This window comes from Cavia porcellus, unplaced genomic scaffold (assembly GCF_034190915.1).
Source record: "Cavia porcellus strain 051 isolate PalLab524CR breed Dunkin Hartley unplaced genomic scaffold, mCavPor4.1 scaffold_40, whole genome shotgun sequence".
NCBI classification, from domain to species: Eukaryota; Metazoa; Chordata; class Mammalia; order Rodentia; family Caviidae; genus Cavia; species Cavia porcellus.
Window position 1 is genome coordinate 9,801,307 of NW_026947523.1, and position 27,559 is coordinate 9,828,865.

Consider the following 27,559-nt stretch of genomic DNA (forward strand, 5'->3'; position numbering starts at 1 on the left):
AAGAGCTGACAGTCACGGGGCCGTGGCGCTAAGTGCGTGCTCAGGCAGCAGGTGGTGGCACCACAGACAGCTGGAGGTGGAGGGGTCAGAGGTTAAACAGTTTATTATGTACAAGTATAAAGTGAGGCTAGAAACAGGCGAAGGCCCGGGGCCGGGCCAGCTCCGAGGCTCAGTCAGTGATGATAAGCTCATCCACCCCCCAGTCCTCGTAGCTCCCGTCGGGCAGGTAGCGGCGGATGATGATGGGGATCTTCCGGGCCCTGTAGGGAGAAGCCAGTGCGTGAGGGCCGAGCCTCAGCAGTGCCCGCCCCGTCCCCTCTCGCTTCCTCCTCCCTCCCGGTGGACCAGCATCCACAGGACCCGGTGCCCTGGAGCAGGGACTCACTTGAGCTCCTTCATGGCGATGAGCAGCGGATCCGTCTCCCCCTCCAGCTCCACCATCACTGGGGCACACATCCTGCAGGCACAGGGGATGTGAGGGGGAAGAGGGAACCCAGGGCGGGGCTGGCGTCCTGGGAGGCACCGAGCAAGGTCCTCCGCTATCTGATAGCCACAGGCCCATCCCCGGCACACAGCTCTAAACCAGGAGCCAGCAAGCTGGATTCCACTGTGCCTCTAGGCTGACCTCCCTCCAAACCTCAGTACTCCTGTCCGAACATCCAGAAAACACTCAGCACCTGCCTAGCACGGTGCAAACCCCAGCGCCTGCTAGCACAGACTCTAGAGGCGTGCGCTGCTCTCGGGAACTCTCCGCGACCTTCCCTTCAGCAGTGAGCGCTGGCTTCACTGCCCTTTCCCAGGGAGGTCACCGGCACAGGCAGGCCAGTTCCTTGCCCAAGGTTACACCGCCAGTAAGGGGTAGAGCCACTAGGTGAACGCCACACGCCCCTAACCACTGTGCTGTCACACAGGCCGTGCAGTAAGCTACTGCAGTAAGCTAGTCTATAGGCTAAAAACAGGATGCAGCTCAGCAGCCTGCCCGGCAAGGCCCAAGTCCTGAGTTCAATTCCTGGTACACAATAAATTAACTAACTAAAGAAAGGTGCCATCGATGGGACAAGCACAAGCTCTCATCACTAGGCCACAAAGCAGTGACACACCAGTTCTGTGCCACAAACCCGAACCCCCCACACATACACACCGACTGCACGTGGAGCGCAGGGGCCCCAGCAGACATCCAGCAGGGGGCCTCTGCTCTGCCTCAGTGCAGCTGCCCGCCTCGCCTCCTTTCCCTCGCAGCCCAGCCCCCAGGGCTCATTCTCCTCAGCCCGCTCCTCTCCAGCGCCCACTACTCAGTCCTCAGGAGACTTGCCAGCACCATCAGGTCACCCTTTTAGTACCTTCTCCTGCTACTTCCCTATGCTCACCCCACATTTCAGGTTCCCAGTGCTGATTCAAAGTGTTCCCCAGGCTGGGCATGATGGCTTACATCTGTAATCCCAGCACTTGGGAGGCTGAGGCAGGAGGATCATTGCGAGTTGGAGACCAGCCTGGGCTACAAAGTGAGCTCAAGGCCAGCCTGAACTGCACAGCAAGACACTGTCTCAAAAAGGCAAAAAACCCCCCAAAAAACAAAAAAACACAGTGTCCCCCAAATTTGTATGTCCACAACATCAGAGGAGGGCATGAGGGTGGGGCCCCTCATGGCATGAGTGGCTCTATAGAAGAGGACAGAGGCCGGAGCCTGGCAGGCACGCTTATTCCCTGTCACCAGGTGGGGGCTCTGCCATGCACACAGCCTCAGATACTTGGTTACAGTCCCATGAACAGACGATGGCACCCGGACATTCCATGCTGCGCCCCTCCCGAGTCCTCTGAGAGCTCTTCCTCAGCAAAAAGGCCTGGGGGAGGCTGGGGGCACCCATCAGCCACATACCACTCATTTGCATCTGCTGCTCTCAGTGCCAAGCTCAGTGGGGACCATCCACCGTGGGCCATAAGCTCCGGGTGACCTCAGATCCCCAGGTGGCTCAGACCCTTGTGCACCTAACCCACGACAGAGGTCCCCTCACAAGCTGGGAATGCTAATGCTAAGCTCCTCCTCCAGGAAGCCGCCCTGGTTGTTCCAACTCAAGGGTCACAGTGGACCTGGATGCTATCACCAGGCTCCACGAGTCTCTCTCCAGACCCTCCGGGCAGATCTCTCAGGAAGGGCCTGACGCTGCGCAGTTGCTCGGATGATTCTGACCATCAGCCGGTCTGACAGCCGCCTCTTCCTGATTTTCTTACTGAGTATTCTGATTCGGATTACTCTCAAGCCTGCAGGCTTCCCAAGGGAGAGACTAAGTGTTCAGCTTTCCCGTGTCTGTTCTCAGCAAGTACTGAAATGTCCCCAGGGCTGGGGGTGTAGCTCAGTGGCGGAGCACATGCTTTGGCAAGTGTGAGGCGCTGAGTTTGAACTCCAACCACAAGAAAAAGAGATGAAATAAATGCAGGTTAAGTATAAACCCTTAAACAGTGTGGCAAAATACTGCTCTGCCCAGGCCTTCTTTCAATAATCAATAATTTAAGGTCACTCCTTCGCCCAGGCCTACTAGGCTGGTGGCCTTAGCAAAGCACAGCGGTGGGCCTTGACTACACTAACCTGTCCCTAGCCATGGAGTTAGGCAGTCAGTGCAACAAACACCTCAGCCACCAGATGGTGCTAGGAACCAGACTGAAGCTTCATTCAAAACCTAACCAAGAACGCTGCTTAAACAGGGTGTGGAGGCACAAGCCTGGGGAGGCTGAGGAAGGAGGGTTCCCAAGGATCTGAGCTCAGCCCGGGCTACAGTAAGTGCAGGGCCAGCCTGCACTACATAGTGAGAGCCTGTCTCAAAAAACCCTTCCCTCCAGGCGCTGGAGACATCTTTTCAGCACTGCCCAAAGCTGTCTCCCATGTAACTCACACTGCCTGTCTGGGGCCTGGGACACCCACAGAGCCACCTCTCTTTGTTCACCCTGCATGATATGACCCCTCTGTAAAGTGCCACCCATCTGTGCCTTGGGTCCTGAATATGTGCACAGGTTCATTTGTCCCACAAGAGTACACCAGGGGGAATGTGGATGACATTTCTACACCCTTGAAAGGTGCCAGCACAGTGCCTCACCGCTGGAAGACTGACTAATAAAGAAGCAAACTCAAGAATGAGTCTTAGCTGGGCACGGTGACACACGCCTGTAATCCAGGCACTTGGGAGGCTGAGGCAGGAGTACGGCCGTGAGTTTAAGGGCAGCCTGAGCTCCACAGTGCATTCAAGGCCAGCCTGGACTATGTGGCGAAACCCTGTGTCAAAAAAAAACAAAAAAAGAGCCAGGCGTGGCGGCACATGCCTGTAATTCCAGCACTTGGGAGGCTGAGGCAGAAGGATTATCACAAGTTAGAAACTAGCCTGTGTTACCAAGTGAGCTCAAGGCCAGCCTGAACTGCACAGCGACACCCTGCCTCAAAAACACACAAAAAAGGAATGAGTCTCCCCAGTGCCCATTTTCGGCCAGCTGAGATGCGCTGTGGCACGCTGTCCACCCCGGCTACCGGTAACCGTGAGCCTCGGGGAGCTGCTAAGGACTCGGAGTTCAGCCAGCGAACAGAGCCCTGACTTACTGTTTACTTACTTACTTCTTTATTTACTTCTCGGACTGACTGCAGTACTGGGGAATGGACCCACGCCCCTCACACTGGCTCTACCACGGAGCCACATCTCAGCTCTCTTTACTTTATAATGAGACAGGGTCTCAACTTTGTGATTCTCCTGCCTCAGCTTCCCACACAGCTAGAATTGCAGGCGTGCACCTCCACATTCCGCTGTTATTTGCTTAATTTAAATAACTACATGGAGGTAGTGACTACCATTGAGGGTGCAGGACCACAAGACCCTGACTCAAGCAGCACCAAATGCAGCTCTAACCTCACCAGAGAGGCCAGGAGCACAACCAGGTCCACACAAAGCCTGCCGCCGAGAAACTGGAGAACGGTACAGCCCAGCCTTGGCAGCCTTCGGCAAGGCAGAAGGGGTGGTCAGCTCCACCCAGGGACACAGGGGGGTCTGGTGCTGCGAACACAGTAGGGCAGCAATGCCACTGCCCCAGCACATCTGGGCCACTCTTCTTCCTACACAAACGCCCTGTCCACTGCTTAGCCACCCGTCTCGGGACCGCCTGCCTCTCCCACAGAGGACTGCAAGGGGAGTGGGGCAGGAGCCCTTTCCTAGGCCTCTGGGACCCCCTGAAGGACCTCCCCCTGGGGTACGCTAACAGCCCTGCCTCTGTCCACCTGTCCTCCTGGAGAGGGAGCCAGCCAGTGGACTGCAGCAGGCTGCCCCCATCTGCTCTCCACCGCATCAGCCACCTCGATGGGCACGTGGCCTGTGCTAACATGTGGCCATGCTGACAGGTGACCACAGTCCCAGCCTATCTCTCTGTCTGTTGTCTCTTTTTGGATCTTGCTCTCCTGAACTTGAGAGAAAAGGAAAGCCTAGTTTCTGATTCCCCAGGAGCCTACCCAGGCTTTCAATTTAGAGCCTCCTCCCCACCCTGCTAGGCTGGCATTTCCCTCACGTTGATGACCAGCTTCAGGCCAGCGGTGGCAGACATACCTGCACCCCAATCAAAACTCACAGCAGGAGGGTTATGGATTCAAGGCCAGCCTGGACTACACAGGGAAACCCTTTCTCAAAAACACCAAAAAGCTAGGCATGGCGGTACACACCTTAACCCCAGCGCTTGGGATTACAAGTCTGAAGCCAGCCTGAGCAATAAATTATGATCTTGCTTCAAAACACAAAACAACAACAACAACAGATACAACAGCATAGCACATGCCTCTAATTCTAGCATCTTAGGAGGTTGAGGCAGAAGGATTGCAGGTTCAAGACCAGCCTGGGCAACTTAGCAAGACCCTGTCTCAAAATGCAAAAAAAAAAAAAAAAGAAGGACTGGATGTAACTGTGTGTGAAGATCCTAGTTCAATCTCCAATACCACAAAAATAAAACAAATCCGAAACAGCTGTGGCCTGCAGAGCGCTACCGCTGTCCACCTGACTGTCAGCACACACCGTCCAGGACTCTCATAATTCACACACCTGTTTCACTTTACCAACCTGATGGGCAATCACCTTGTTCTGTGTTTATCACTGTGTCCTCTCACACTGCTATCTGATTTCTCAGACCCTCTCATGTTTCCCTGTGGGCCAGGGTCCAGCCCCACTCCGTTCCAATGTGCAAGCACAAAGGCCTGTGTTCAGGTCCAGGCTGGGCAGCGTCAGTGGCTCAGGGCCTCGCTGTGGGCTGCATGTTGAAGGGGACAGTGAGGGTTCACACTCACGCGATCTGGAGTGCTCGGGTCCCCAGCACTCGGGCTCGCTCGTACTTGGTCATGTACGGGGTGGTGATTCGTTTCTGGTTGGCCTGTGGCCGCTCCCCGGAGGGAAGGATCTCCACATTCTCCTGGCCCTCCTGCACAGAGACAGAACAAAGAAAATCTCAGGGTGTGTTTTTGGGGGGTGAGGTAGCAGTGACAATGACAACCACTACTATCAATGCTAATGCTGGATGCCAGGGACATAGAACTCCTCGTGAGGGTCTCACGATAACCTGGGGGGAGGCATGGATTCCAGCTGCCTGGGCCACAGCCTCAGACCAAGGCACTGAGAGGAATCACGACTCACACCAGCGGCTCATCCAGAAGAGACAGAAATGGCCTGGCAATGGGACAGTCGGTCCCAGAATGCACCCTGTGAATCGTCCATGAGCACGAACACCCATCCTCAGATATGGCAACTGACCCAGTGGGCCAAGGGTGCAAGTGGGAAGAGTTATATATCCACACATCCAACAACTGCTTATTAAGTGCCAGTCCTGAGCCAGGGTACTGCAACAGGTGCTGAGACACAACACCAAGTTTCCAATCTCTGAGAAGTCACAGCCTTGAGGAGAAGTCAAGAGGAAACAGCCCCAGCCTTTGGGAGGCTGAAGCAGGAGAACCACTGTGAGTTCAAATCCAGTCTAGGCTACACAGTAAGTTCAAGGCCAGCGTCACCTATATAGTGACCGCCTCTCCCAACCAAACCCCACCTCCCACTGAAGGTCAATTATAAACCCCGATAATCCAACCACCTTCTAATAGCCCTATCTATTAATGAATAAGGCTCCTGGGGCACATCAAGATATAAACCGTAACAAGCTGAACACTGACCTCCTCGGCATTTTCCAAGTCATCTAGTCCTTCATCCTCCTCAACGTCATCAAAGTCATCACCATCAAAACTGTACAGAGGATAACAATTGCTTATTAGAATCAAAGAGGCATGGATCTGTGCGTCAGCTGATATACAGCAGGCACTCGATAAACACCCACTTAAAAGCCAGGAGTCAAGGACAGCCTGGCTGCCTAGCAAAACCCTGTATCAAACAAACAAACAAACAAAACTCCCTCACTTTGGGGCTAGGAGTGTGGCTCAATGGGAGAACATGTGCTTAGCATGTCCGAGGCCCTGGTTCAGTCCCCACCACCAGCAAGAGATGTCTTACTTCTCCTTCCCCAGCAGCCCTGTTCCATTTTCCCTTTTGCAGCAAGCTTTGTGAATAAAGGCAGGCAAGGCAGCACATGTAAGTAATCCCAGCACTCTAGGAGACTCAAGCCAAAGGATCTCAAACTCAAGTGCCGCCTGGGCAACTTAGCAAGTCCCTATCTCAAAAAATAAAAAAGTGGGGGCTGGAGATTTAGCTCAGCAGCATAAGTGCCTGCCTTGCAAGCAGGCAGTCGTGAGTTTGATCCCCAGTACCAATAAAAAGGAAAGAGACTAAAAAAATAAAAAAATAAAAAAGGGCCAGGATATAGCTCAGTGTGAAGACCCCAAGTTCAATCCCCAGTACCAAAAAAAAATTTTTTTCCCCAGCAAGCTATCCAGTCTCACTGTCTCCAGCTCCTCTCTTCCCATTCACAAGTTCTCCCCTAAGATCTTCACTCCCAAGGCTCCAGCAAACCACTCTTTTCAAAATAATTAATCATCTCCATTTTGCTAAATTCAGCAAAATCCAGTAGGCAATTGTTACTCTCATTCAGCTTGGCCAGTTTACACTTTAGGCCCCTCCTTCCTTCCCATGAAATACTCTCCTGCCGGGGGTGGTGGCACAGGCCTGTAATCCCAACACTCAGCAGGTTGAGGCAGGAGGATCCCAGAAAGTTCAAGGCCAGCCTGAGCTACATAGTGAGTTCAGGGCCTGACTGGATTACAAAATAGGACTCTCAAAAAAACAAAACGGCTGGGGATTTAGCTCCGTGGCATAAGCGCCTTCCTGGCGAGCGCGAGGTCAAGAGTTCGATCCCCGGTACAAATAAACAAACAAACAAACAAATAAAACACTCCCCTGCCATCTCATTGGGGGAGAGTTCGATTCCCGGTACAAATAAATAAATAAATACACAAATAAAACACTCTCCTGCCATCTCATTGGGGGACTGTCCTTTTTCCCTTAAGGCTGGGCTGTCCGAACACTTGCCATCACCCCCTCTTCTCTACGGGCTCTCGCTGCCCTCGGGATCTTCGGGTTTGCTAAAGACTCCCCATGTTTTTATCTTAAGGATCCATCTCTCCACTGACTCCACATTTCCAACCCATCAGGAAATCTTTTTGGCTCTGCCTTTAAAATATACCCATCTCTCATCACCTCCCCTGCTATCGCCATGTACGAGACCCTGATTTCCCTAGCACCCCAGACCATCACCCCCGAGGAAGCCCTCCCAGATCGTCCTCCGGATTACTTGTTACCTCGCCCGTTCAGCTCTACTAAACTCACACAACCCTGTCTTCCTCTCAATACCGAATTCCCACTGCCCGACTGAGCCCGCTCGGTGGGTCTGTAGAAAGACCACTGACCCAACCTGGACTTTCGAGCCCAAGCCTTTCGGGGTCCAACCTCTGAGTAAGTCCCATTCTTTCCTTCAGCTCCGCCGGGCCCCTCAAGACCCAACTCCCCTCACTTGCCTCGCAAACGCCACTCTGAGGATGTACTCACTTGTCCTCGTTGTCTGACATGACGCACTCGCCGCAACCTCGCCGGCAGAGCCGCGCAGAGACCCCGCAAACTGCGCGCCTCTCCCTCGCGCCACACCACGCGTATCCTGCGCCTGCGCTGTGACCCTAAGGCAATCACTTCCGGAAAACATCTGGCGCGTGCGCAGAACTGCAGTGTTTGTTGCCATGGTAACCAGAGGCCCTAACAACAAGTGCTGGTAGTCGGGATCCCAAGTTATCTTTGCCGGGCGCGGGTACTCTATGTAAGAAGGGGCGCGTCTAGTCGAGGTCTTCAGGGTAAGATTTTGTGTGATCAAGGCTCTTTTACCGCTTTCTCCTTCCAGGGGACTTGTCTGCCACAGACATCGGGCGTCAGGATGAGGATTCGGTGTGTGTGTCTGCTTAACTGGGAGGATGAAGGCGATATCTGGGCCAAGAGACGGGAGGTATATCACTGCATCTTTCCCTCCTAGGGCCCTCCAATGGCTTCGAAGGACAGGGTGGAGACTGTGACGACAAGAACAGGGTTTGGGTGCTGCCCCAAGCCGGCCGCTTACACCCCAGGAACCCGCGATCTGCTCAAAGGTCAGTGGACTAGAGGGCTAGGAGTGTACAGAACGCAGGAGAGGAGTGGCCATAACAGCCTCCTGTGTAAACTCAGTTCGCTCCTACCTGTCCAGTGGCTTGGGAATGGCTGTTTCCCCTCACAAATAAGGAGTTCAGAAAGTTCAGAATATTGCCTATCCTGACCAAAAGTCAAAGCGCTAAGAATTTTGGAATAGTTAACGCCTACTTTTTTTTTTTTTTTTTTTGGTACCAAGGTTTGAATTCAGGACCTCACACTTGCTAGGCAGGTGCTTATGCTGCTGAGCTAAATCCCCAACCACCCCTCCTTTTTGAAACAAGTTTTCACCTTGTAGTCCCAGCTGGTCTCAAACTTGCGGTCTTCCTGCCTCAGCTTCCCAAGTGCTGGGATCATAGGTATATGCTAGGGTCCAATTTTCTGTGAATCCTTTACAATACAGTGTCAGCATTCCCACAGAAACTTTGTCTCCTACCCTTCCCCTTCTGCCTCCCTCTCTTCCTCTTCCTCCTATCATCACCACAGGGGGACCAGCTGTTACATGGCCATCTGCACACTACCGAATACATTTCCTTTCACTGGGCTCAGAACAATGTACACTTAGGCATTTTGTGTCACATTTGCCCCCTAGAAGTTGAATTCTTTCTCTTTTTTTGGGGGGGGGGCAGGGTCTCACTGTGTAGTTCAGGGTGACTTTGAACTCACTGTGGAGTGCAAGCTGGCCTTGAACTCACAGAAATCCTCCTGCCTCAGCCTCCCACATGCTAGGATTCAGGCATGCACCACCATATCTGGCCATTTTTTCTTTTTTTCCAGATAAGTTCTCCCCATGTAGTTCAGGCTGTGCTTGAACTCACTATGGAGCCCAAACTGGCCTTGAAATTGCAGTGATCCTCCTGCCTCAACCTCCCGAAAGCTAAGATTACAGGCATGTGCCCCCACACCTGGCTCCTAAATGATTAATTCTATCAGGCAGGACTGTGACTGTTTCTACTCATAACTGTAGCTTCTACCTAGGCACATGAGTGAATAAATATTCCTTTAATCAGATAAAAAATGTTTAAATCTACCATGTGCTTTGGGTACTTGGGGGACAGCAATGGAAAAACAGAAAACTGCCAAAGTTCTTGCTGTTACAGAGCTAATATTAGAGTAGGGAATAAGAGTAAAAATACGTAGGACTGGCTACGTATTTTTATTTTAGAATAACTCAGAAGTAGAGTACGTGCTAACATGCCTGAGAACCTAGGTTCAATCCCCAGCACCACACATACACATCAAAAATAAAATATTTTTTAAAATGGAACCTTAGCCAGTCATGGTGGCATACTCCTGTAATCCCAGCACTCAGGAGACTGAGGCAGGAGGATCATTGTGAGTTTAAGGCCAACCTGGGCTACAAAGTAAGTTCAAGTCCAGCCTGAACCGCCCAGGGAGACCCTGTCTCAAAAAGAAAGAAAATGTTACTGTAGCTCTTCCTGTAAGCAACCTGAGGTCACCTGTGAAAATGGCTTGCTACTCTCTTGACCCAGAAAACCCCACAAAATCATGCAAATCAAGATGCTCAAATCTTTGTGTTCACTTTAAGAACATCCATGAAACTGCCCAGGCCATGAAGGATACGTATATAGGAAGGCCACCAAATATCTGAAGGATGTCACATTAGAGAAGCAATGTGTGCCACTCTGGCGTTACGATGGTGGAGTTGGTAGGTTAGCTCGGGCCAAGTGATGGGGCTGGACCCAGGGTCCGTGGCCCAAAAAGAGTGCTGAATTTTTGCTGCGCGTGTTTAAAAATGCAGAGAGTAATGCTGAACCGAAGGGTTTAGATGTAGATTCTCTGTTACTGAATATAACCAGGTGAACAAAGCACCCAAGATGTGCCGCTGTACTTACAGAGCTCAGGGCCAGATTCACCCACACATGAGCTCCCCCTGCCACAGCGAGAGGATCCTTCCTGAAAAGGAACAAACTGTGCCTAAACCAGAGGAGAAAGCTACACAGAAGAAAACAATATCCCAGAAGAAACTGAAGAAACAAAAACTTAGGGCACGGGAATAAATTAAACATGAAATAAACGCAAATAAAAGTTTAAAAAATTAGCTTCATATAAAACAGCAGCAGGGCTGGGGATGTAGCTCAGTGATAGAGCACTTGCCTAGCATGTACAAGGCCCTGAGTTCAATCCTCAGTATCATTTAAAAAAAAAAAAAAAGCAGAGTATCCCTTGAGTCAACCTGGCAATACAGCAAAATCCCATCTTAAGAAAAAAAAAAAAAAAGGTGGGGTGGGGTACTGGGAATCAAACTCAGGGTCTTGTCCTTGTCTAACAGGCACTGCACTGAGTTACAGACCCCAGCCCTCAAAAAATCAAATTAGGTAAAGACATGTGCCATAGAAAAAGTGAAGGGAGAGACAGGCAGCTCTCAGTGCAGAATGGAGGCAGGAGGTGATAGGGGAAGGGGAAGGGGAAGGGAGCCTCACAGACGTGCTTACTCTTGCAGCTATGATGAAGGAATCGAAGCTCACTAACTTCCAGCAGCGCCACATCATGGACACCATAAAAAGTAAGAGGTCCCAGGAGTCGGGAGGCTGAGGCAGGAGGATTGCTACAAGTTTGAGGCCAACCTGGGCTACAAAGTGAGTTCAAGGCCAGCCTGAACTGCATAGCGAGACTGTATCTCAAAAAGACCAAACAAAGAAAAAAAGTCAGAGGCAACCGGTCAGCAGAGGCTCCCTGGCCAGAGGGGTCCAGCCACCGTTTTTATGCTCTTTCATGGTTTTTTTGTTTTGTTTTGTTTTGTTTTGTTTTGTTTTTTTTGTACAGGGGATCAAACTCACAACCTTTCACTTGCCAGGCAGGCACTTTGCTGCTGAGATATAGTTCCAGCCCTGTGTGTGCTTCCATGTTAAGGGGGAGAGAAAACATTTTTTAAATTTTATTATTTATTTATTTATCTATCTATTTTTGGTATCAGGAATCAAACTCAGAACTTTGTGCTTGCCAGGTAGGCACCTGTGCCACTGAGCGACATCCGCAGCCCTAGGACATCATTTTAAAGACAGACAGAAAAAAGGAGTATACCAAGTGTTTCTGGCCTTTACACCCCGTGAGGCCTTTGCCTTTTCTGCTCAGGATCCTGGCATGATAAGCTCCTGCAGTCAGGCTCTGGCTGAGCTTCCTGGGGAATCTGAGCCCAGTCCAGACTCCCCCAAGCTGCCCCCCAAGTAGTCTCAGTGCTGTGGGGCCTGCAGTCTGACCCGCCCTGACATAGACATATGAGCCCTCCAAAGGCAGCCTGTGAGCGTGTGACTTGTGGTTTTACTGGGCTACAGCTTAGCTCTCAGAAACAAGATGAGTGGCTGAACTCCAACTCAGGACAACTGTGCAAAGCCTTTCCGCAGCTCCCCCTCGCTGAGCTTTGTGTTATTTACTATTTATTTATTTGGTATGAAAAACCGAACTCAGGGCCTCATGCTTCCCAGGCAGGCACCGCACTGCTGAGCTACATAGCCAGCCCTGAGTTACTTTAAAAGGAAAGAAAAAAGTGAAAGTGTAAAAGCCAGGTGCCCTCTCAGATCTGGGAAGTGACCTCGCTTCCTCTGGCTTACCTGCTTCAACATTTGGTGGATCAGGACAGAGATCTCTGGGGCTGCCTTCAAGGGAGAAGCTACAGGCTGAATGCAGTGGCACACTGTAATCCTGGATACTCAAGAGCCTGAGGCAGCAAGGTCCCAAGTTCGAGGCCAGCCTACGCGATTTAGCAAGACCTGGCCTCAAAATAAAAGTATGTTTAAAAAGGGTTGAGGGTTGAGCTCAAGGGTAAAACACTTGCCTAGTATGTTCAATCTCGTGCATAGAGAGCAAGAGACAGACAGACAGACACAGAAAGACAGAGACAGACAGAGAGACAGAATACCAGAAGGTCTGAGCTCTCAAGGTTCACTTGAATACCAAAAGAGAAAGAGAAAAGATGTTTTTGGTAGCTTGAGTGAAATTCTACACTCAGAATCAGATGACCTGACCTCTCCCTCTTTCTCTCTCTCTCTGATACTGGGATTATACTCAGGCCCTCCACACTGAGCTACATCCCCCGAAACTTTTTTTTTCTTTACACTTCTTTTTTTTTTTTCTTTTTCTCGGTACCGGGGATCGAACTCATGACTGCCTGCTTACAAGGCAGGTGCTCATGCCGCTGAGCTAAACCCCCAGCCACCGGGCTTAATCTTTTGATCCTCCTGCTTTGGCCTCCCAGAGGGCTGGGATGACAGGCGTGCGCTGACACGCCCAGCCGCTGCCGCCTTCTCTAGGGAAAGCAGGTGCCTACCAGGAAGGCACCTGAGCAACCACAGAGGCACAGGGAGTCACAGGCCAATGTGCGCAGTGCCCGTCCAGCCCCAGCAGGAGGAGAGGCTGAAGGGCTAGGTTAGGGTCCGAGCTCCTCCCACACTGAGGACAGGGACAACTCAGGCCACCAGAGGTCGGTGCCGTCACACGCTTGAATCCTCAGTCTCTGCACTCAGAAATCTAAAATGAGGTGTCCTGTGTCGCATCACCACAGAGACCCCCACTCCCACAGTGTCTGCCTCGCTATCCCAACTCTGGAGCAGGTGTTGATCCCTAAAGAGTAACAGAGGAGCTGGGCCTGGTGGTGATTGCCTGTGACCCGGCATTTGGGAGGCTGAGACAGGGAGAGGCTGAGGCAGGGGATCACCATGAGTTCGAGGCCAACCTGGGCTGCACAGAGACTCAGGCCACCAGGGCTTAGGCCTACAGGAGAATGAAAAGAATGTTTTTGTGTGAAACAGTTGCCCCCAGGCCTTGGTGTCATCTGCCTTCTCCTGCAGTTCCCCTCCACATCCTCCCACCTTGCCCAAACCCTTCGGGCTGTTTTTGGTTTTTTGGTAGCGGGAATTGAACTCACCACCTCACGCTTGCCAGGCAGGCACTGTGCCACTAAGCAATGTCCCCAATGCCTTTGAGGTTGGCTCAGGCACTGTGGCAGGCACCACATGCCCGGGCTCCTTGCTGAGATTGGAGGCAGAGACAGCTGGAGACAGAGGCACAAGTGGGAGCACAGAGGAGGGGACATTCGGGGCAGCTCGGTCTCCCTCCAGGGAAGACAGGGAAATGGCAGCGTGGCTCTCAGTCGAGGGGCAGAGGAGGGTCAGGCAGACAGCGAGATGTTCCTGGGAACACACACCGTGGGGTCATCCTCAGTGCCCCTCTCTCCCTCAGCCCATATGCCTGGCCTTCCAACCTCATCTGGACCCCTGGGCACATCTTGTCTGTCGCCGCTGGGGCCCGAGCATCTCTCCACATTAGTTGAATGGCTCTGGAAGACAGGTCTCCGGGCTCTGCTGCCTATGAGCAAGATGTTGGTGGCAGCCAGTGGCCACCCCCTCCAGTGGCCTCCATGATCTCTGTCCTCCCCGACTCCACCTCAAGCCCGAGCCTCCAGCCTCCACTCCAGCTGTCCCTCTGCCCCGCAGGCCCTTCCCCAAGGGAAGGCCTCCCGGCAAGCTCTGCTCTTTTCTCAGATGTCCCCTTTTTCTTCACAAGGCCGCCCTTGTCACCCTTTAAAACTGATAGTTCTGGCCAGGAGAGGTACCACACCTGTAATCCCTGCAATGGGAAGGCTGAGGCAGGAGGATCACTTCGAGTTCCAGGCCATCCTGGGATAGTGAGTTCAAGGCCAGCCTAAATGCCGTTGTGAGACCTTGTCTCAAACAAAAACTAAGTCCCACTGGGACCTACTGGTGACCCAGCCATCTAACACTGCGTCACTTACGACACTCTCACCCATACCCTCCCTGACATACGCCCGAGGAAGGCCAGACTTCGCCCTACTCCCCACTGGCATGGTGGCCAGGGCCAGGCACAGAGATGGAGCCGAATCTGTATCTGACGAGTGGATCTGTAGAAGGCTGGAGCTCAGAACCGTGACAGGAGTGGATCCACTTCGTGGTCAGGGAAAGAGTCCAGGCATGGACCAAGACGGGCCACAGCAGGATGGCAGGCACCCGTTACCACCCGCCCGATCCCTCCCGGCCCTGGCCCGGCTCAAGTGGAAGTAAAACAGAAACAAAAGCACCAGGCAGCGATGGTGTACGAGAGCGTTTACTGCAGCACTGCTGGGAAGAGTGAGAAACAAACCGAAACTGACAGACAGACAGACAAACCCAGACACCCCAAGTCTGACACTAGGACACCAGGCAAATAAATAATATAAGCATTCTAAGCTATAAAAATAAGTTATGTGTAAACAGATTTTTCTAGAAAGATGTCCATGATAAATTATTGAGTGAAAAGGGTCAGTTATTGACAAGATGATAGGATCCAGGGTTTTGAAAAATCAATCTTGTGTGCACATAAAAAATACACACACATGGATCTCCAAACACGTTTATCATAGCAAAGGAAGGAGAAACTGCCAAACCACCGTGGCTCTTCGCAGAGGTTAGGCTTGGGGGGCACATGAAGGCTCTTCAGCACCATTTGACTTATAACAGGCGGGCATCACTTTTATTTAGGGAGGGAAAAAAAAAAGAACCGGGCGTGCTGGCACACATCTGTAATCCCAGCACCCTGAAGGCTGAGGCAGGAGGATTGCCATGAGTTTGAGGTTAGCCTGGGCTACATAATGAGTTCAAGGTCAGTCTGAACTATATAACGAGAATCTGTATCCAACAAACAAAAAAGTGAGGTCCTCTCGCCGCTGACCTGTCCCCAGGGGGAGACCCGCTGCCCCTGCAGTGCAGCCCAACATCAAGCCAGACGGCTTCACCTGCCAAGCAGCCCGCCTCGGCCACCTACCTGCCTCCCACCCTGACAACCCGCTGCCACCTCCGGCCAGCCAGCCTGTGCCAGGCCAACGGGGCCTACACCCGCGAGCAATTCAAGCCTCAAGCCACCAGTAAGTGACAGGGCCTGGGTAGTGGCTTCCCGTCTTCCAGGGTCATGGGGAAGAGCCCGCAGGGCAGGCGGGCAGGCATCGGACCAGATTCTCCAGCCTCCACATGTGCGCTTCAGAGCCTGGGCCCTTAGCTTGGGGACGGTCAGGGGAACCAGTGAGGCTGGCCCCTATTGTTACTGTCAGTAACTGGATGCCACTAAGCCAAGTCAGGTGTCACTGCTGCTCCTCTCACCCGCTGCTGGTCCCTGGAGTCACGCTCCTCTGTGTGCCAGCCCACTTCACGGAGGCCCCTTCCCACCTCCTCCCTCACATGTGCCATGACTCAGCCAGACCCTCCCGAGAGGTCCCCACAGTGCCCAGCACACAGGTGCCACCACTGAGCCCCCAGGACCCTGGACTTCTTAGCCTCAGCCTGCACCAAAGCTGTGCATGCATGGGTTCCAGCGGTCTCCTTCCTCGCTTCTGCTGCTCCCCTTCGCCCTGACACACAAGCGTAGGTGCTCAGGGGTGAAGCTGCTAAGCCCTCTCCCTGTGACACAGAAACCCCGTAGCACGCCTGGCTGGAAACACAGAGATGCAGGCGCCCTTCTAGCCTAACAAGGCCATTTCTGGGTCCTGCAGGAGACCTGGAGAAGGAAAAACAAAGACTCCAAAATATCTTCGCCACTGGGAAGGACCCAAAGGAACAGAAGAGAAAAGGCCCCGCTGTGCAGGAGGAGCAGCCAGCCCCCGTGCTGGACCGGTTTGAAGAACGTGAGCCCTGTGGGGGAGTGTGTGTGTGGAACTGGGTGGGGCCAACAAAAAACAGTTTCTGGTGCAGAACCCCAGTCTCTCCCTAAGAGAAGCAACCCCCTGCCCCCCAAGTCCCTGCACTCATGTCCTTCCTCCTCTGTCCAGTGGTGAGGGAGATCCAGGAGAGGAAGGAATTCCTGGCTGCCATGGAGGCCCTGGGACAGGGCAGGCAGTACCACGGGATCATCCTCACCGAGATCTCCCAGGTAGGAGCGCCCACAGCGACGAGGGGAAGGGGTGGGCCGGACGCCAGCGTGGAGCACTGTGGCTAAAGCCACAGGGGGCGGGGGTCTCAAGCTCTGGCCCCATCATGGTGGCTCCGTCAGTGCCCATCCGACACTGGCTTTCCCTGACTCCTTTGCAGAAAATACGGGAAATGGAAGACATTGACCGCAAGAGGAGCGAGGAACTTAGAAAGGCCCTGGTCACCTCCTAGCCAGCCAGAGATGGAGCAGGGCAGTTCACCTGTACTCCCTGCCTGTGACAGTGTGTGGCAGGCAGGGCCCTCCCTGGATGCCACCTGGAATGCTGGGGCCACTGCTGGAGCCGGGGAGCCACCCAGCCACACAGACTCGAGTCTTTTCTCAGTGACAGCAAGACAGGTCTCAGCACCATGGACACTTGTGGCCAGGCACCCAGGCTCGCTCTCTACCACCTCCAGCCTCTGTGTGCCCCACTCCTTTCAATGTTGAACTCAAGCCTGAAGATGCCTTCTCCCCACCGTCCGTGTATTCTGCTTCTTAGAACCCCGGGCGAACATTTAACCACACCAATTAATTGGCCAATGAAACATATTTAACTCGGGTCATTCTGTGCACTACCTCGTTTTCAGAGGAATAACACTTACTTGCTCAGTGAGCTAGCATTTGTGGCGTACAATCACTTCTCTGCCTCTTGGCTGAGAGCATGTGTAGATTGTGGGGCTCAGGTGGTCTGCAGCCCCCCCTCTGCACACTGAAGAGGCAGCGGGAAGGGTCACCTGTAAGTACGCCTTGGCGCTTGCTACAGGAAGTGCCGAGCCAGCTAAGTAGCTCAGCAGGCCTGACAAGGCAGGCGCTCCAGATACTGAGCCCAAGGGCTTTTAAACAGCAAGCAGCCTCCAAGCCTCAAGTTAGCGCTCTGTCTCCTGCTGTATGCAGTCCCCTGGGTGAAGCAGAGTGGGGACCCAGGACCCAGGTTAAAGGGGCCCTGGCTTTGCAGGTCCAGCTCCAGCATGCATTCTGCGACCCTGAACACAACACAGAACCTCAGCCGTGGTCTGTACATCTGTGAGGTCCCCACGTAAGCTGTGCAGTGCCCTGGCCCCACCCCTCCTACATCAGGCCCCCTGTTCCCATCCTCCCAACCTCTCTGGTAAGCTGTCATTTCTCCTGTCCCCATAAATCAAAATATTTTGCAAGTGTCAACTGACCCTACCAGCTCAGGGATGCCCTGGGATGCAGGCATGTGGGTCCGCCAGGTCCTGCACTGCGTGTTTTGGTTTATAGAATAAACACGGCCGTGCAGGCAGCAGCCAATAGAGCAGGGCTGGCTCAGGAACATCCACGGGAGGCCTGTGTCACGGTCCCTCAGGGACCTGAGGACCAAGGCAGGAATGGGACAGGACGCGCCCTCCAGAGTCCATTTGTAAGATCCAGAAGTAGCAAACTGGAGAGCCCCAGGCCAAATTCAGAGTAGGGGTTAACATTTACAAATTACACGCAAACGTCTCTTTTGAAAAACAGAACCAGTCCAGAACCCCTGGCTTTACATTGATTCCAAGTGACCAATGACTTAGCTGAGAGCAGTGACCACCCTTGCAAGGTGGACACTGACCCCACCATGGCCCAGACCCCACTGAGGAACAGAGATACCTGGCCAGTAGGCACAGCTGGGGCCCGGGAACCCTGGGGCGAGTCTCCGTGTATTGTTGTCGAGGAGCAGCTGGGAATTAACACAGTGCCATGGCTTCCCCGAGTGTGTGGGGGAGGGGCTCACAGTGCCCAGATAGAGTTTATGGAACAGTGCTTTGACCAAGAGCTGCCGGGCACATTCCCTGGACAAAAGTGGTGTCCCTGTCATTGTCCTCTTCCACAGCCACGCCGTAGGTTGGTGGCCATCAGTCCTCTGATGGGAAGGAGCCAGGAGAGAACAGACAACAGAAGACAGAGTAGCAATGACCACAAACGGAAATGGGCCGGACCCCCAAGTGTGGCAGGGGGTGGAAAGCCTAAAGGGGTCAGAATTACTAAAGAACCAGACTTAGCACCTACCCAAAGCGCAGCTCCCTAGGCTGAGGACTGGGACCAGAGCTCCGACTGGGGCTGCCCCCCAAGGCCCTTTGCTGAGGACGCAGCACTGGGGCAGCAAGCAGGGGCACCCCCCAGCCCTGGCACAGCCATCAGGGCCCTGTGAGGTGGGAAGTAAGGCTTCCCGTGGAAGAGGGGAGACGGAGCCCTGGAACTCAGGGAGACAAAGGCAGTGAGTTTGCCCATGGGGTCCACTCACATCTGACACAGCATAGACCACTCAGTAACCAGCTCAGACTCAACTGGAGACTTCATAAATAGAGCGTCTGAGCGAAGGGGGCGTGAGATTCAGGGCGCCTGCACTGGCCAGGAGGCAGAGACTCAAGGTCCTGGCTGGGCAGGAGGAAGCTGATTGGGCAGCCCTGCTGCTGGCCAACCTCGAGGAGCAGCAGCCCGGAGGCCTACAAAGGACACTGGGTGTCACACAGTCCTGTCCAGTGTGGTCGGTTGGAGAGCCGCCAAAGCAGCTTCCCCGCCAGGCCTGAGGCTGGGCTGGGCAGGGCGGGACGAGCAGTGCACGGGGTCCGCCACCACCCTCCCTGGCCCCTGGTCCCCGGCTGCTCGTTGGGTCCCTCAAGGCATCTGGAGACGTCAGACTCAACTGCAGGCCGAGTCCCCGCTGTCTGGGTGCAGGGAAGAGGGAAGGCAACTCTTTGGTGCAGAGCAGCCGGGGACCCTGAGATGGGAGAGGCCACCCAGAGGCTCCCCGCCCTTCAGTGGTCTCAGGCCTCGGCTGATCGGAGGGCAGCACGGTGCTCCCTGACCCGTGAGGACCCAGAAGGGGCTCCCGGCGGCCTCTCACTGTCAGCTCTTGTCGCCCGGGGACTTGCTCTTGGTGTCACACTTATTTCCCAACATCTTCAGCACTTTTATGGTCTTGAATTTCCCCTTTTTCTTGCCCTCGGATTCAGCCTCCTTCTGGAACTCTGCAGCAAGGGAAGGGCGCGCTTTACCGGGGGCCAGGGGACTGGTTCCTCCAGGAAAGGTGGGGTCAGCGATCTGCGTCACTGAGCAGGGGTATGGACAGTGGGAGCTTGGCCCAGCCCAGCCGCCTGCCTCCTGGGAAACCTTAGGCAAGTCCTTTCATGTTCCGTCTCCTTTTTCCCTAGAGGGTGGGGACCGCCCTCTCCTACTGTTCTGGCAAAAAACAGGAGATTTGTGTCTATGCAACCCCAACATGTCACACTGCATGCTCAAAAGCTCACTCTTCCTAGACTGGGCCCTGACACCAACACCGACCACCAGAGCCAGCAGAACTCAGACCTTATCCCTTGCTATAACTGCCAATTTTCCAAAGAGAGAAAATGCAGGCCTTTGAAGTGAGCTGATCTCAGCTGAGCTCTTTGCAGGCGCCAGGCCTGGGCTAAGCGTACTACAGAGGTTGTCTCTATAATTAGCACACACAGGAGAGGGGTGCCCCGTGACTCTGCTCTGCAGACACAGAGGTGAGGGGGTGCAGGAGAGCTGAAAGTCACCCAGACACCCACAAGGATAGAAACCGAGTCAAGCCAGTACCCTGCAGTATTCCAGGCACAGGTAGCCGCAAGCAGCCACTGCTGTCATGACCTGCAGACCCGCCCCAGCCAATCTGCAGGTGTCAGGAGGAACCGGCCACAAGGCCAGCACACCCACGGTGGGAAAGTACCCTGTGGGCAGCTGGGCCCAGGGCTACCCTGCAAGGATGGGCCAAGGTCTGCCTGCCTGAGGTGCTGTCCCAGGAAAGCAGCCTGGCACGTCGCACCCCACAACTCCCATGACACCTGCTCCAGCCGTACATCCAACCTGCCCCTCACGCTCCAGCCCCAGGCTGAAAACCCGAGCTCAAGTGCAGAACCCCTGGCCCCAGGAGACTCACCCTTCCTTTTGATCATGGCTTCCAGCATCTTGTCTTCCTCTTCCTCCCTGGAACAGGAAAGGGAGGCTGAGCGCCACGGGAGGAACCTTCCAGCCTTGCGCCCCAGGGGGCTGGCCGGGGTACACCGGGGTGTGCTGGGGTCGCGACAGTGAGACAGGCCTGGCCTGGCCCGGGCTGTGGGGCTGTGTCCCAGACGCTGCCACAGCTGCTTCCGCCTCTCCCCTCCAGCTGGGTTACCTCTGCCGGTCCTCGTCCAGGCAGTTTACGATGGCATTGCGCTGCTCGATGAGGGTCATGAGCTCCTGCAGCAGCACCTTCTCCCGGCTCTTGTCCTCTTCTGTCCAGTCTTTTTCTACCAGGGGGCAGGGCTGGGCATGAGTTGCAGGAAGACCCTCCTCCTCCCCAGAACAACAGGAGATGCCACTTGAGCGCGGCCGGCAGGCCCTGGGCCGGGTACCAAGCACGAGGGAAGCCCAGGACAGGAGGGCTGGAGAGTATGAAGGCCACCGTAGACGGGACCAAGGACTCGGCACTGCCTACCAAGCATGCTCCTCAGGGGCCCTGGGCAGGGAGCACAGCGCACACCCTAAAAACAGAGCCTGTATCCATCCGAGGGCTTCCTGGTCATGTCTGTTCATCCACACAACAGGGTGGGCGAGCTGGCTCCACAGGAGGCAGGACTGGGGTGGAGATGACAGGGGGGCCCAGAGCTGTCCCACGGTGCCCACCTGTGCCCTGCTTTCTCTCCCTGAAGCCTGCAGGCTCCCAGGGCTGGGTGCCCCACTTTGCAATCCCTTCCCAACATCTGCTACAATTTGCCCAGTTCTGGGGACAGAGTGTGTGTGGGCTTCAGAGTCACCACCCAAGTCCAGATTCTGCTCTACAACTTTCCAAACCTGAAGGCTGAGTTATGTCCCCAGTCTATACATGGGGAGACTGAGGCTCAGGGAAATCAAATCCTTGACCAGCCTCACACAGCTAAGGTGGGGCCAGGATTTGATCCAGAGCAGCCTGGCACCAAGTGCCAGCCACTGTGGTATCCGATGGGACTCCAACCCTCCTGAGACCCTATCAACCCGCTTTGTCCTCCAAAAACAACCTCTGAAACAGGATGACAAGGCGGGACTGGAGAGGCAGAAAGCCCAGGGCCAGACGGCCCGGGAAGCAGAGCGCTATACCCAATCTGGCCACCGGGCGGCACTGTGGCCCCCGGGAGGCAGCTGAGACCCAGGTTCCTGAAGACAGCCGGCAATGGAGGCCAGGGACATCCTGTGGCTTCCCTGGGACATGCCAGCCACTTAAGCTTCCCCATCAACAGGGAGACAGGGCCACATTCTCAGAGGCCCTTCCCTCATCTGGGAGGTGAGGATGGCGGCCTACACTGAGCCCTGGTGCCACGAAAAGGCGTCAGAAGCCCTGGCTGCCGGCTCCAACCTTCTTGTTTTGTTTTTACTGTTCTGAGTTTACTTATTTTGAAACAGGATCTCTTAATGTCACTCAGGCTGGCCTTGGACTATGTACCCCAAGTTGACCTGGAATTTGAGTCAATCCTCCTGCCTCAGCTTCCTGAGTGCTGCAATGTCACACACGCATCCCCACACCCAACTCGGCTCTTATGTTCTGGTCCTGCCATCCTGCTCGCAGCTGCGTTCACTCCATACGACAGCCACATGGCCCAGAGAGGCAAAGAGACCACCCAAAGTCACACAGCCAGGGCTGACACCACGCCCAAAATAGGAGCAGCTGCCCCTGCCCCAGGTTCACCGAGGGCCCATTATCTCATCATCGTGGACATCCATGCAGCTACTACATCCCCGAGGCCCCCTCTCCTGGCTCTGGCTGTCACCGGCTATAATCACTGCCCTCCTAGAGGACCAGGCCCTCTTCCCGCCCTTCTCCTCGGACCCTAGGCCAGGCGGGCGCTCACCCGGCTTGTTGAGAAGGCACCGGAGCTCGTATTCCACGTCTGCCTGGCGCTGCTCCAGGTTCTGCTGCTTGAAGCTGGGGTGGGGGAGGGAACAGGGCGGGGTGAGTGACTCTGCCCGGGCCGGGGGCCCACCGAGGACGACAGGACTCACATGTAGATAAGCTCGGACTCGCGCCGCACCAGCAGGTGCTTCTCATGGATGAGCTTGAACCAGTCCACCAGCATGGCGTCCTCGCGGCCCTCTGCAAGCCAGACACTTGCTCAGGCCAGGGCCGGCGGCCCAGGGGACAGGGACTCCCGGCAGCCCAGCGCCTCCCGCCGGATCCCGGGCAGCACCACCCGCACCACTGGCCCCGCCTCGCAGCTTCTCTTCCAGCAGGACCCCACGGTGCTCCAGCGCATCCAGCTGGCGCTCGATGGCATCCATCTCTCCGTAGATGTCCTCCTCGGGGACGTACTGGTCCGCCTGGACCTGCCGGTGGGACCCTGGTCACCGGAAGGACAGCTGGCCCTGCCACCCACTGCTGCCCGCCTCCATTCCAGACCGCTGCCAGGAGCCGTACCCCTCTTTCTGGCTGACACTGGCCATGCAAGCTCCAGGGACCAGGTTCTGGCTCATGTCCAGCATGGGCGTGGCAGGACGTCAGGGTGGGGACCACCCCCCCAGGTGGGCACCACCTCCCACCCCCATCCTGTGCTCCTGAGAGACACTTCTTCCTCTTGGGGAAACGGCTCCCTTCCTAGGCCACTGCAAAGGATTTCCCCACAGGAGAGGGAGGGACCCACTCTAAGGAGCAGCCTCTCTTACGCGAGCATTTAAACTTGAACATTTGTGTGTAACAGGTCAATGTACTGCCCGCTGCTCTCCAGTCTGCTTCAAATCCCCTGAACTCCCACGTGGGGCACCCCAGAGCCCCCAACTGAACATCAGAGGGCAGCAGCCCTGACACCCAGCAGAGGGTTGCAGAGAGGAAGGTGCCAGGCCCAGGCCAGCCGGGTCTCTGGGGGAGGATCCCTGCAGACACCTTGCGTTTGATAAGCGGAAAGCCATGTCCTGGGGCGGGTGGCCTCGCTGGCTTGGGTCCCTTGGTGGCCTTCTTGGCAGTTGGAGACGCTGCAGGCGATGGCTTCCGGTTAAAAGGATTCTCCTTGCAGGAAGACTAAAGACAAGAGGTTCAGCATCAGAAGTGGGCAGCCTGACCCTGTGGAATATGGGAAGCAGGCCAGGACCCTAAAGGCAAGAGGGATGCTGTGTGAGGAGGGCCTAGGCCAGAACAGACTCTCCTCTAGTTCTGTTTGAGGCACTCAGTCATTCAACAAACATTTCCATTTCCAGAACACCTCCCATGTGGCAGTTACAGCACAAGATGCTGTGTATATGCTGTGTAAACCTCACAACCAGGGTGAGGGTGCACCTCAGGGCTGCAGCAGTCACCTGGCATGGGGATGGGGTCCCAAACCCACCCTTACCCAGGATTAGGGGAGGAAGTGGGAGCCAGAGGCTGGGTTCTTAAGACCCAGCTTTGCTGCCCAGCCCACTTTGGACACACCAAGCCATGTCTTTCTGTCCCCTGGGGAGACGCCAGCCCTCTCTGAGGCCAACACAGCCAAAGCAGCCCCAGGTATGCAGCCCTGGCCATTACCCGGGCCAGCTGGTAAGCCTTTTCTGGACACAAGACACCCTCAAGCTCATCTCCCAACAGCACGGGCAGGAGGCAAGCACTTAAAAGAGAGGTGGGTGCATGGGGCAGGGGACCCTAAGCTGCCCTCCAGCCCCCTCCTTCCAGCAAAGGACCCGGGGCCCCTTGGAGCTGTCTCCACACCTGGCACCGCCCAGCCCCTCACTAGCAAGAGAGCCTGAGGCCCAGAGAAGGGCAGGGCCTCCTCAAGGTCACACAGCAGATGGCAGAACAGCAATTAGCACACTGACTCTGTGGCCCAGGCCAGAGAACATCAAAGAAAGTCTGAAAGGAACAGGCAGGGTTGGACCAGCAAGGACCAGGCCAAGGCTACAGCTGCCCCACGTGAGGGTCCCTCCACCCTACGCCAGGGGCTGACAAGCCCAGGCCCCGGGCACTGTGGCCAAAACAGGCAGGCCAAGTGTCCAGAGCAATGTCCTGACTCAGGAGACCCCAAATTCTTTTTCTTGTTTTAATTTTTTGTGGGACTGGAGGAACAGCTCAAAGCCCCATGCATGCCAGGTGGGTCTCTATCACTGGCCATACCCCCAAATCTTTGTTTTATTTTGATTCCTTTTTTCCTTTTATTTTTTTTCCTAGTACCAGGAATCCAACTTGCAACCTCACACTTGCCAGGCAGGCACTTATGCCACTAAGCTAAATCCCCAGCCCATTTGATTTTGAGACAGGATCCCCCTAACTGGCCCAAGCTGGCCTTGAACTCACAATTCTCCTGCCTCAGCCTCCTCAGTAGCTGAGATCACAGACTGCACTACCACACGGGCTGAAAGCTGAGACATAAGTGTGCATACAGCCCATGGAGTACTTTTTTAAAAAAATTTTTTGTCCCACCCCCCACTTGGTACCAGGGATCGACTCAGGACCGCCTGCTTGCAAGGCAGGTACTTATGCTGCTGAGCTAAATCCCCAGCCCCTTTTCTTATCTTTTTTGAGACAGGGTCTTGCTTAAGGCTCAAGGCTCAAAGCTGGCCTTGAGCTCACTTTGCAGCCCAAGCTGGTCTTGAACTCATAACAATCCTCCTGCCTCAGCCTCCTAAATACACCACCATGCCCGACTGCGCACGGAGCACCTGAAAAACCTGATGCCCGGGAAGGGACACAGCCAGACCCTCCTCATGCCCACTTCACCCCTTTTAGAAGGCAGAGCCCATTGACCAAGGCCTGGGAGGGCAAGGAGTGAGACCAGGCCAGGCCACGCCCAACAGTGGTACTCAGCAGGGATATCCTGAGCCCCTCAGCCTGCTGGGGCTGACTTTGCCCCCTCACAAAGGGAGCTCTGAGCCTCAAGGACAGGGATCTTCCCCTCACCTCCCCTGGTGACCACTGGAGCCCAGGCTCCCGGCAGTGCTCACCGAGGGCTGGTGCCCACTCCCTGGAAGGGGTCAGGGTCAGGCGAAGGAAGCTGTCCCCACATCTTGCTCCACAAAGACCACTTTTTAGACCATGCCTGTTCTCATGAGCAGACTGTGAGCCCTGGGATGAGGACAGAGTCTCCCTGCCACCACGCCCAGGGCCTGGTGTCAACTGAGCCAGAGGGCACAAAAGAGTGGACAGCTAAACAGGGTCAGCACCTGGGCCTAGCCAGGGAAATGATTCCTGAATGCAGTAGATGGATGGCCCAGTGGATGGACAGATGAACAGATAGGGGCGGGGAGCAGACAGACGGAAGTATGACATGGATTTGTGGCTGTGTCTCACTCCACAAGGTGGTGAGCAGGACTCACCCGAGCCACCCAGGAAGGCAGGGCCAGCTAGGCACGGTGGTGTACTGTGATCCCAGAACTCTGGGAGGCTGAGGCAGGAGGATACAAAGTTTGAGTATATCCTGGGAAATGTGATGAGACCTTGTCTCAAAAGGAAAAATAAACAAAGGTCTGGGGATGCTGCTCAGTGGTTCAGCCCCTCGCACCACAAGAAAGGGGGAGCCCGCACAGATGGACAGCCCTGGACATCACTGCCCCATGTCCATTAGAAAGAATACAGGGTCGGGTATGTAGCTCAGCAGCACAGCACCTGTGTGACAAATGTGAGGTCCTGAGTTTGATTCCCAGTACCAAGAAAAAACAAAGAATACATTCGAGAGAACGCAGCCTTTGTTGAGGAGAAAGGGCACTCACCTTTACCTGCAGCTGTGGGGACGAGCTTCCAGGGGACGGTGCAGGGCTCCTGTCGCCAACCAGGAGAGGTGTGGCGGCAGCGCCACTGCAGGGCTTGGCTGGCTGGGGGCCTGGGCTGCCCCTCGTCCTGGCCTGGGGTGTCTGCTCCACGCTGGGCTGCACCAGTTCCCCAGATGAGGATAGGGAGGAGTGGGCAGAGAGGCTGGCCGAGTTCCCAGGGGTGCCAGGGGCATGGACAGCAGGCTCCGAGGAGCTCTTGGGCACAGCTGGTGGCTCCAGAAGCTCCCCGGCTGCCATCTGGCTGCAGCTCTCAGATGCCAGGCTCTCTACACTGAGGGCGGGCGACGGCGTGGCCGAGGGGGGTTCCGAGTGCGAGAGGCGGGAGGCGTGGAGCGCTGTGGGGCCAAGCAGGCAAGAGGTGGTCAGAGGTGGACCTGGAAACCAAGCCCGGCCCACGGGGACAGGCCAGCACATGCACGGGAGGTCCCATGCTGCCTTCCGCTCTGGCATAGTGGTTCCTGGCACACAGATACCCTCATGCAGCAGAGCTGCTGCCTCCACTGCCCATGCCCCCACCCGACCCTCCCACGCTCCAGCCCACTAGAGGACAAGCGGCCAGGGAAGACAGAGGAACACCAGAGGGCCACAGCTGGCCTCCTTGCCTCCAATCTGCAGCAGGAGGGGGACAGCAGCGCTCCCAGGGCCAGGCACCGCCGAGGACCACTTCACCTTCCTGCCCTGTGCCACCCACACTTCCCAGATGAGGCCACAACTCAGGGAGGACTGGGCACTCAACAGAACAATGCCCGACTCTAGAGCTCACACGTCTGCCCGCCCAGCATCTGCCCACCAAGGGCTTTTGGACTCGGCCACCCAAGCACCTGTGTGCACATCTGAGAGGCCCACGGGGCTCTCGGAGGCAGTCAGGCTCCAGCTGTGATGCAACGTGACCCAGACTGGAAGATGGGGACAGCCAGAAAGTACAGCGTGTCCCGGTGAGGAAGTAAGTCCTGGGTGCCCCCCGCTCACAGACGGGAGCACTGCCAGGTGAGAGCCCAGAGTGCTGGGCAACTAAGTGACAATGACAGTGAGCCAGAGAGGCAGAGTGAAAGCTAAGCCTTAACCACATGCCTCCCAGAAAACCACAGCTGGGCATGTGGCGCCGTGGAAGAGGTGGCCCCTTGCCGTGCCATTTTTGTTTTTTGTTTGTGTTTTTACTTTTTTGAGACAGGGTTTCACTATGCAGTTCAGGCCGGCCTTGAACCCACAGTGATCCTCCCGCCTCCCGCCAAGTGCTGGAATTACATACGTATACACCATACCGAGCTCATTTCCCGAATCCATGTTTAATTAGCACTTCAGTGAGAGCGAAGAGGAAGGACTTTAGG

General features: G+C 55.2%; 3 protein-coding genes and 1 pseudogene across 7 annotated transcripts in view; 2 read left to right on the forward strand and 2 right to left on the reverse strand.

Annotated features, from left to right (window-relative positions):
* Positions 1 to 85: 85 nt before the first annotated feature.
* On the reverse strand, positions 86 to 8,150 carry Polr2f (RNA polymerase II, I and III subunit F). Its single transcript, XM_003470484.5, has 5 exons — positions 7,995 to 8,150; positions 6,173 to 6,242; positions 5,303 to 5,433; positions 386 to 457; positions 86 to 260 (listed from the first exon to the last, which is right to left on the reverse strand). Exons 1-5 carry the CDS (start codon positions 8,012 to 8,014, stop codon positions 170 to 172), a joined length of 384 nt encoding a protein of 127 aa, XP_003470532.1. The 5' UTR covers positions 8,015 to 8,150; the 3' UTR covers positions 86 to 169.
* CUNH22orf23 (chromosome unknown C22orf23 homolog) lies at positions 8,146 to 17,088 on the forward strand. 4 transcript variants are annotated; one of them, XM_003470482.5, is made up of 7 exons: positions 8,146 to 8,290; positions 8,467 to 8,578; positions 11,080 to 11,142; positions 15,310 to 15,492; positions 16,114 to 16,245; positions 16,390 to 16,490; positions 16,649 to 17,088. In XM_003470482.5, the coding sequence occupies exons 2-7, from the start codon at positions 8,476 to 8,478 to the stop codon at positions 16,718 to 16,720; spliced, it is 654 nt and encodes a 217-aa protein (XP_003470530.1). In that variant the 5' UTR covers positions 8,146 to 8,290; positions 8,467 to 8,475; the 3' UTR covers positions 16,721 to 17,088. The 4 variants fall into 4 exon arrangements, with proteins under 4 accessions (XP_003470530.1, XP_003470531.1, XP_013008541.1 ...); XM_013153087.3 differs by lacking the exon at positions 8,146 to 8,290 and adding an exon at positions 8,338 to 8,381; XM_003470483.5 differs by lacking the exon at positions 11,080 to 11,142.
* Positions 8,600 to 11,013, forward strand: LOC134474857 (large ribosomal subunit protein uL22-like; annotated as a pseudogene).
* The window catches only part of Micall1 (MICAL like 1), a 28,287-nt gene continuing 15,408 nt past the window's right edge, over positions 14,681 to 27,559 (reverse strand). Inside the window, exons 9-16 of one of the 2 annotated variants that reach the window (XM_005003841.4) lie at positions 26,178 to 26,566; positions 23,380 to 23,514; positions 22,700 to 22,826; positions 22,506 to 22,596; positions 22,355 to 22,428; positions 20,665 to 20,779; positions 20,428 to 20,474; positions 14,681 to 19,498 (exon numbers count right to left, since the gene is read on the reverse strand). In XM_005003841.4, coding sequence (XP_005003898.2) covers positions 19,377 to 19,498; positions 20,428 to 20,474; positions 20,665 to 20,779; positions 22,355 to 22,428; positions 22,506 to 22,596; positions 22,700 to 22,826; positions 23,380 to 23,514; positions 26,178 to 26,566 — 1,100 coding nt within the window. In that variant the 3' untranslated portion in view covers positions 14,681 to 19,376. Of the gene's footprint in view, positions 19,499 to 20,427; positions 20,475 to 20,664; positions 20,780 to 22,354; positions 22,429 to 22,505; positions 22,597 to 22,699; positions 22,827 to 23,379; positions 23,515 to 26,171; positions 26,567 to 27,559 lie in introns of both variants that reach the window. The other variant, XM_003470481.5, reaches the window with a different exon arrangement.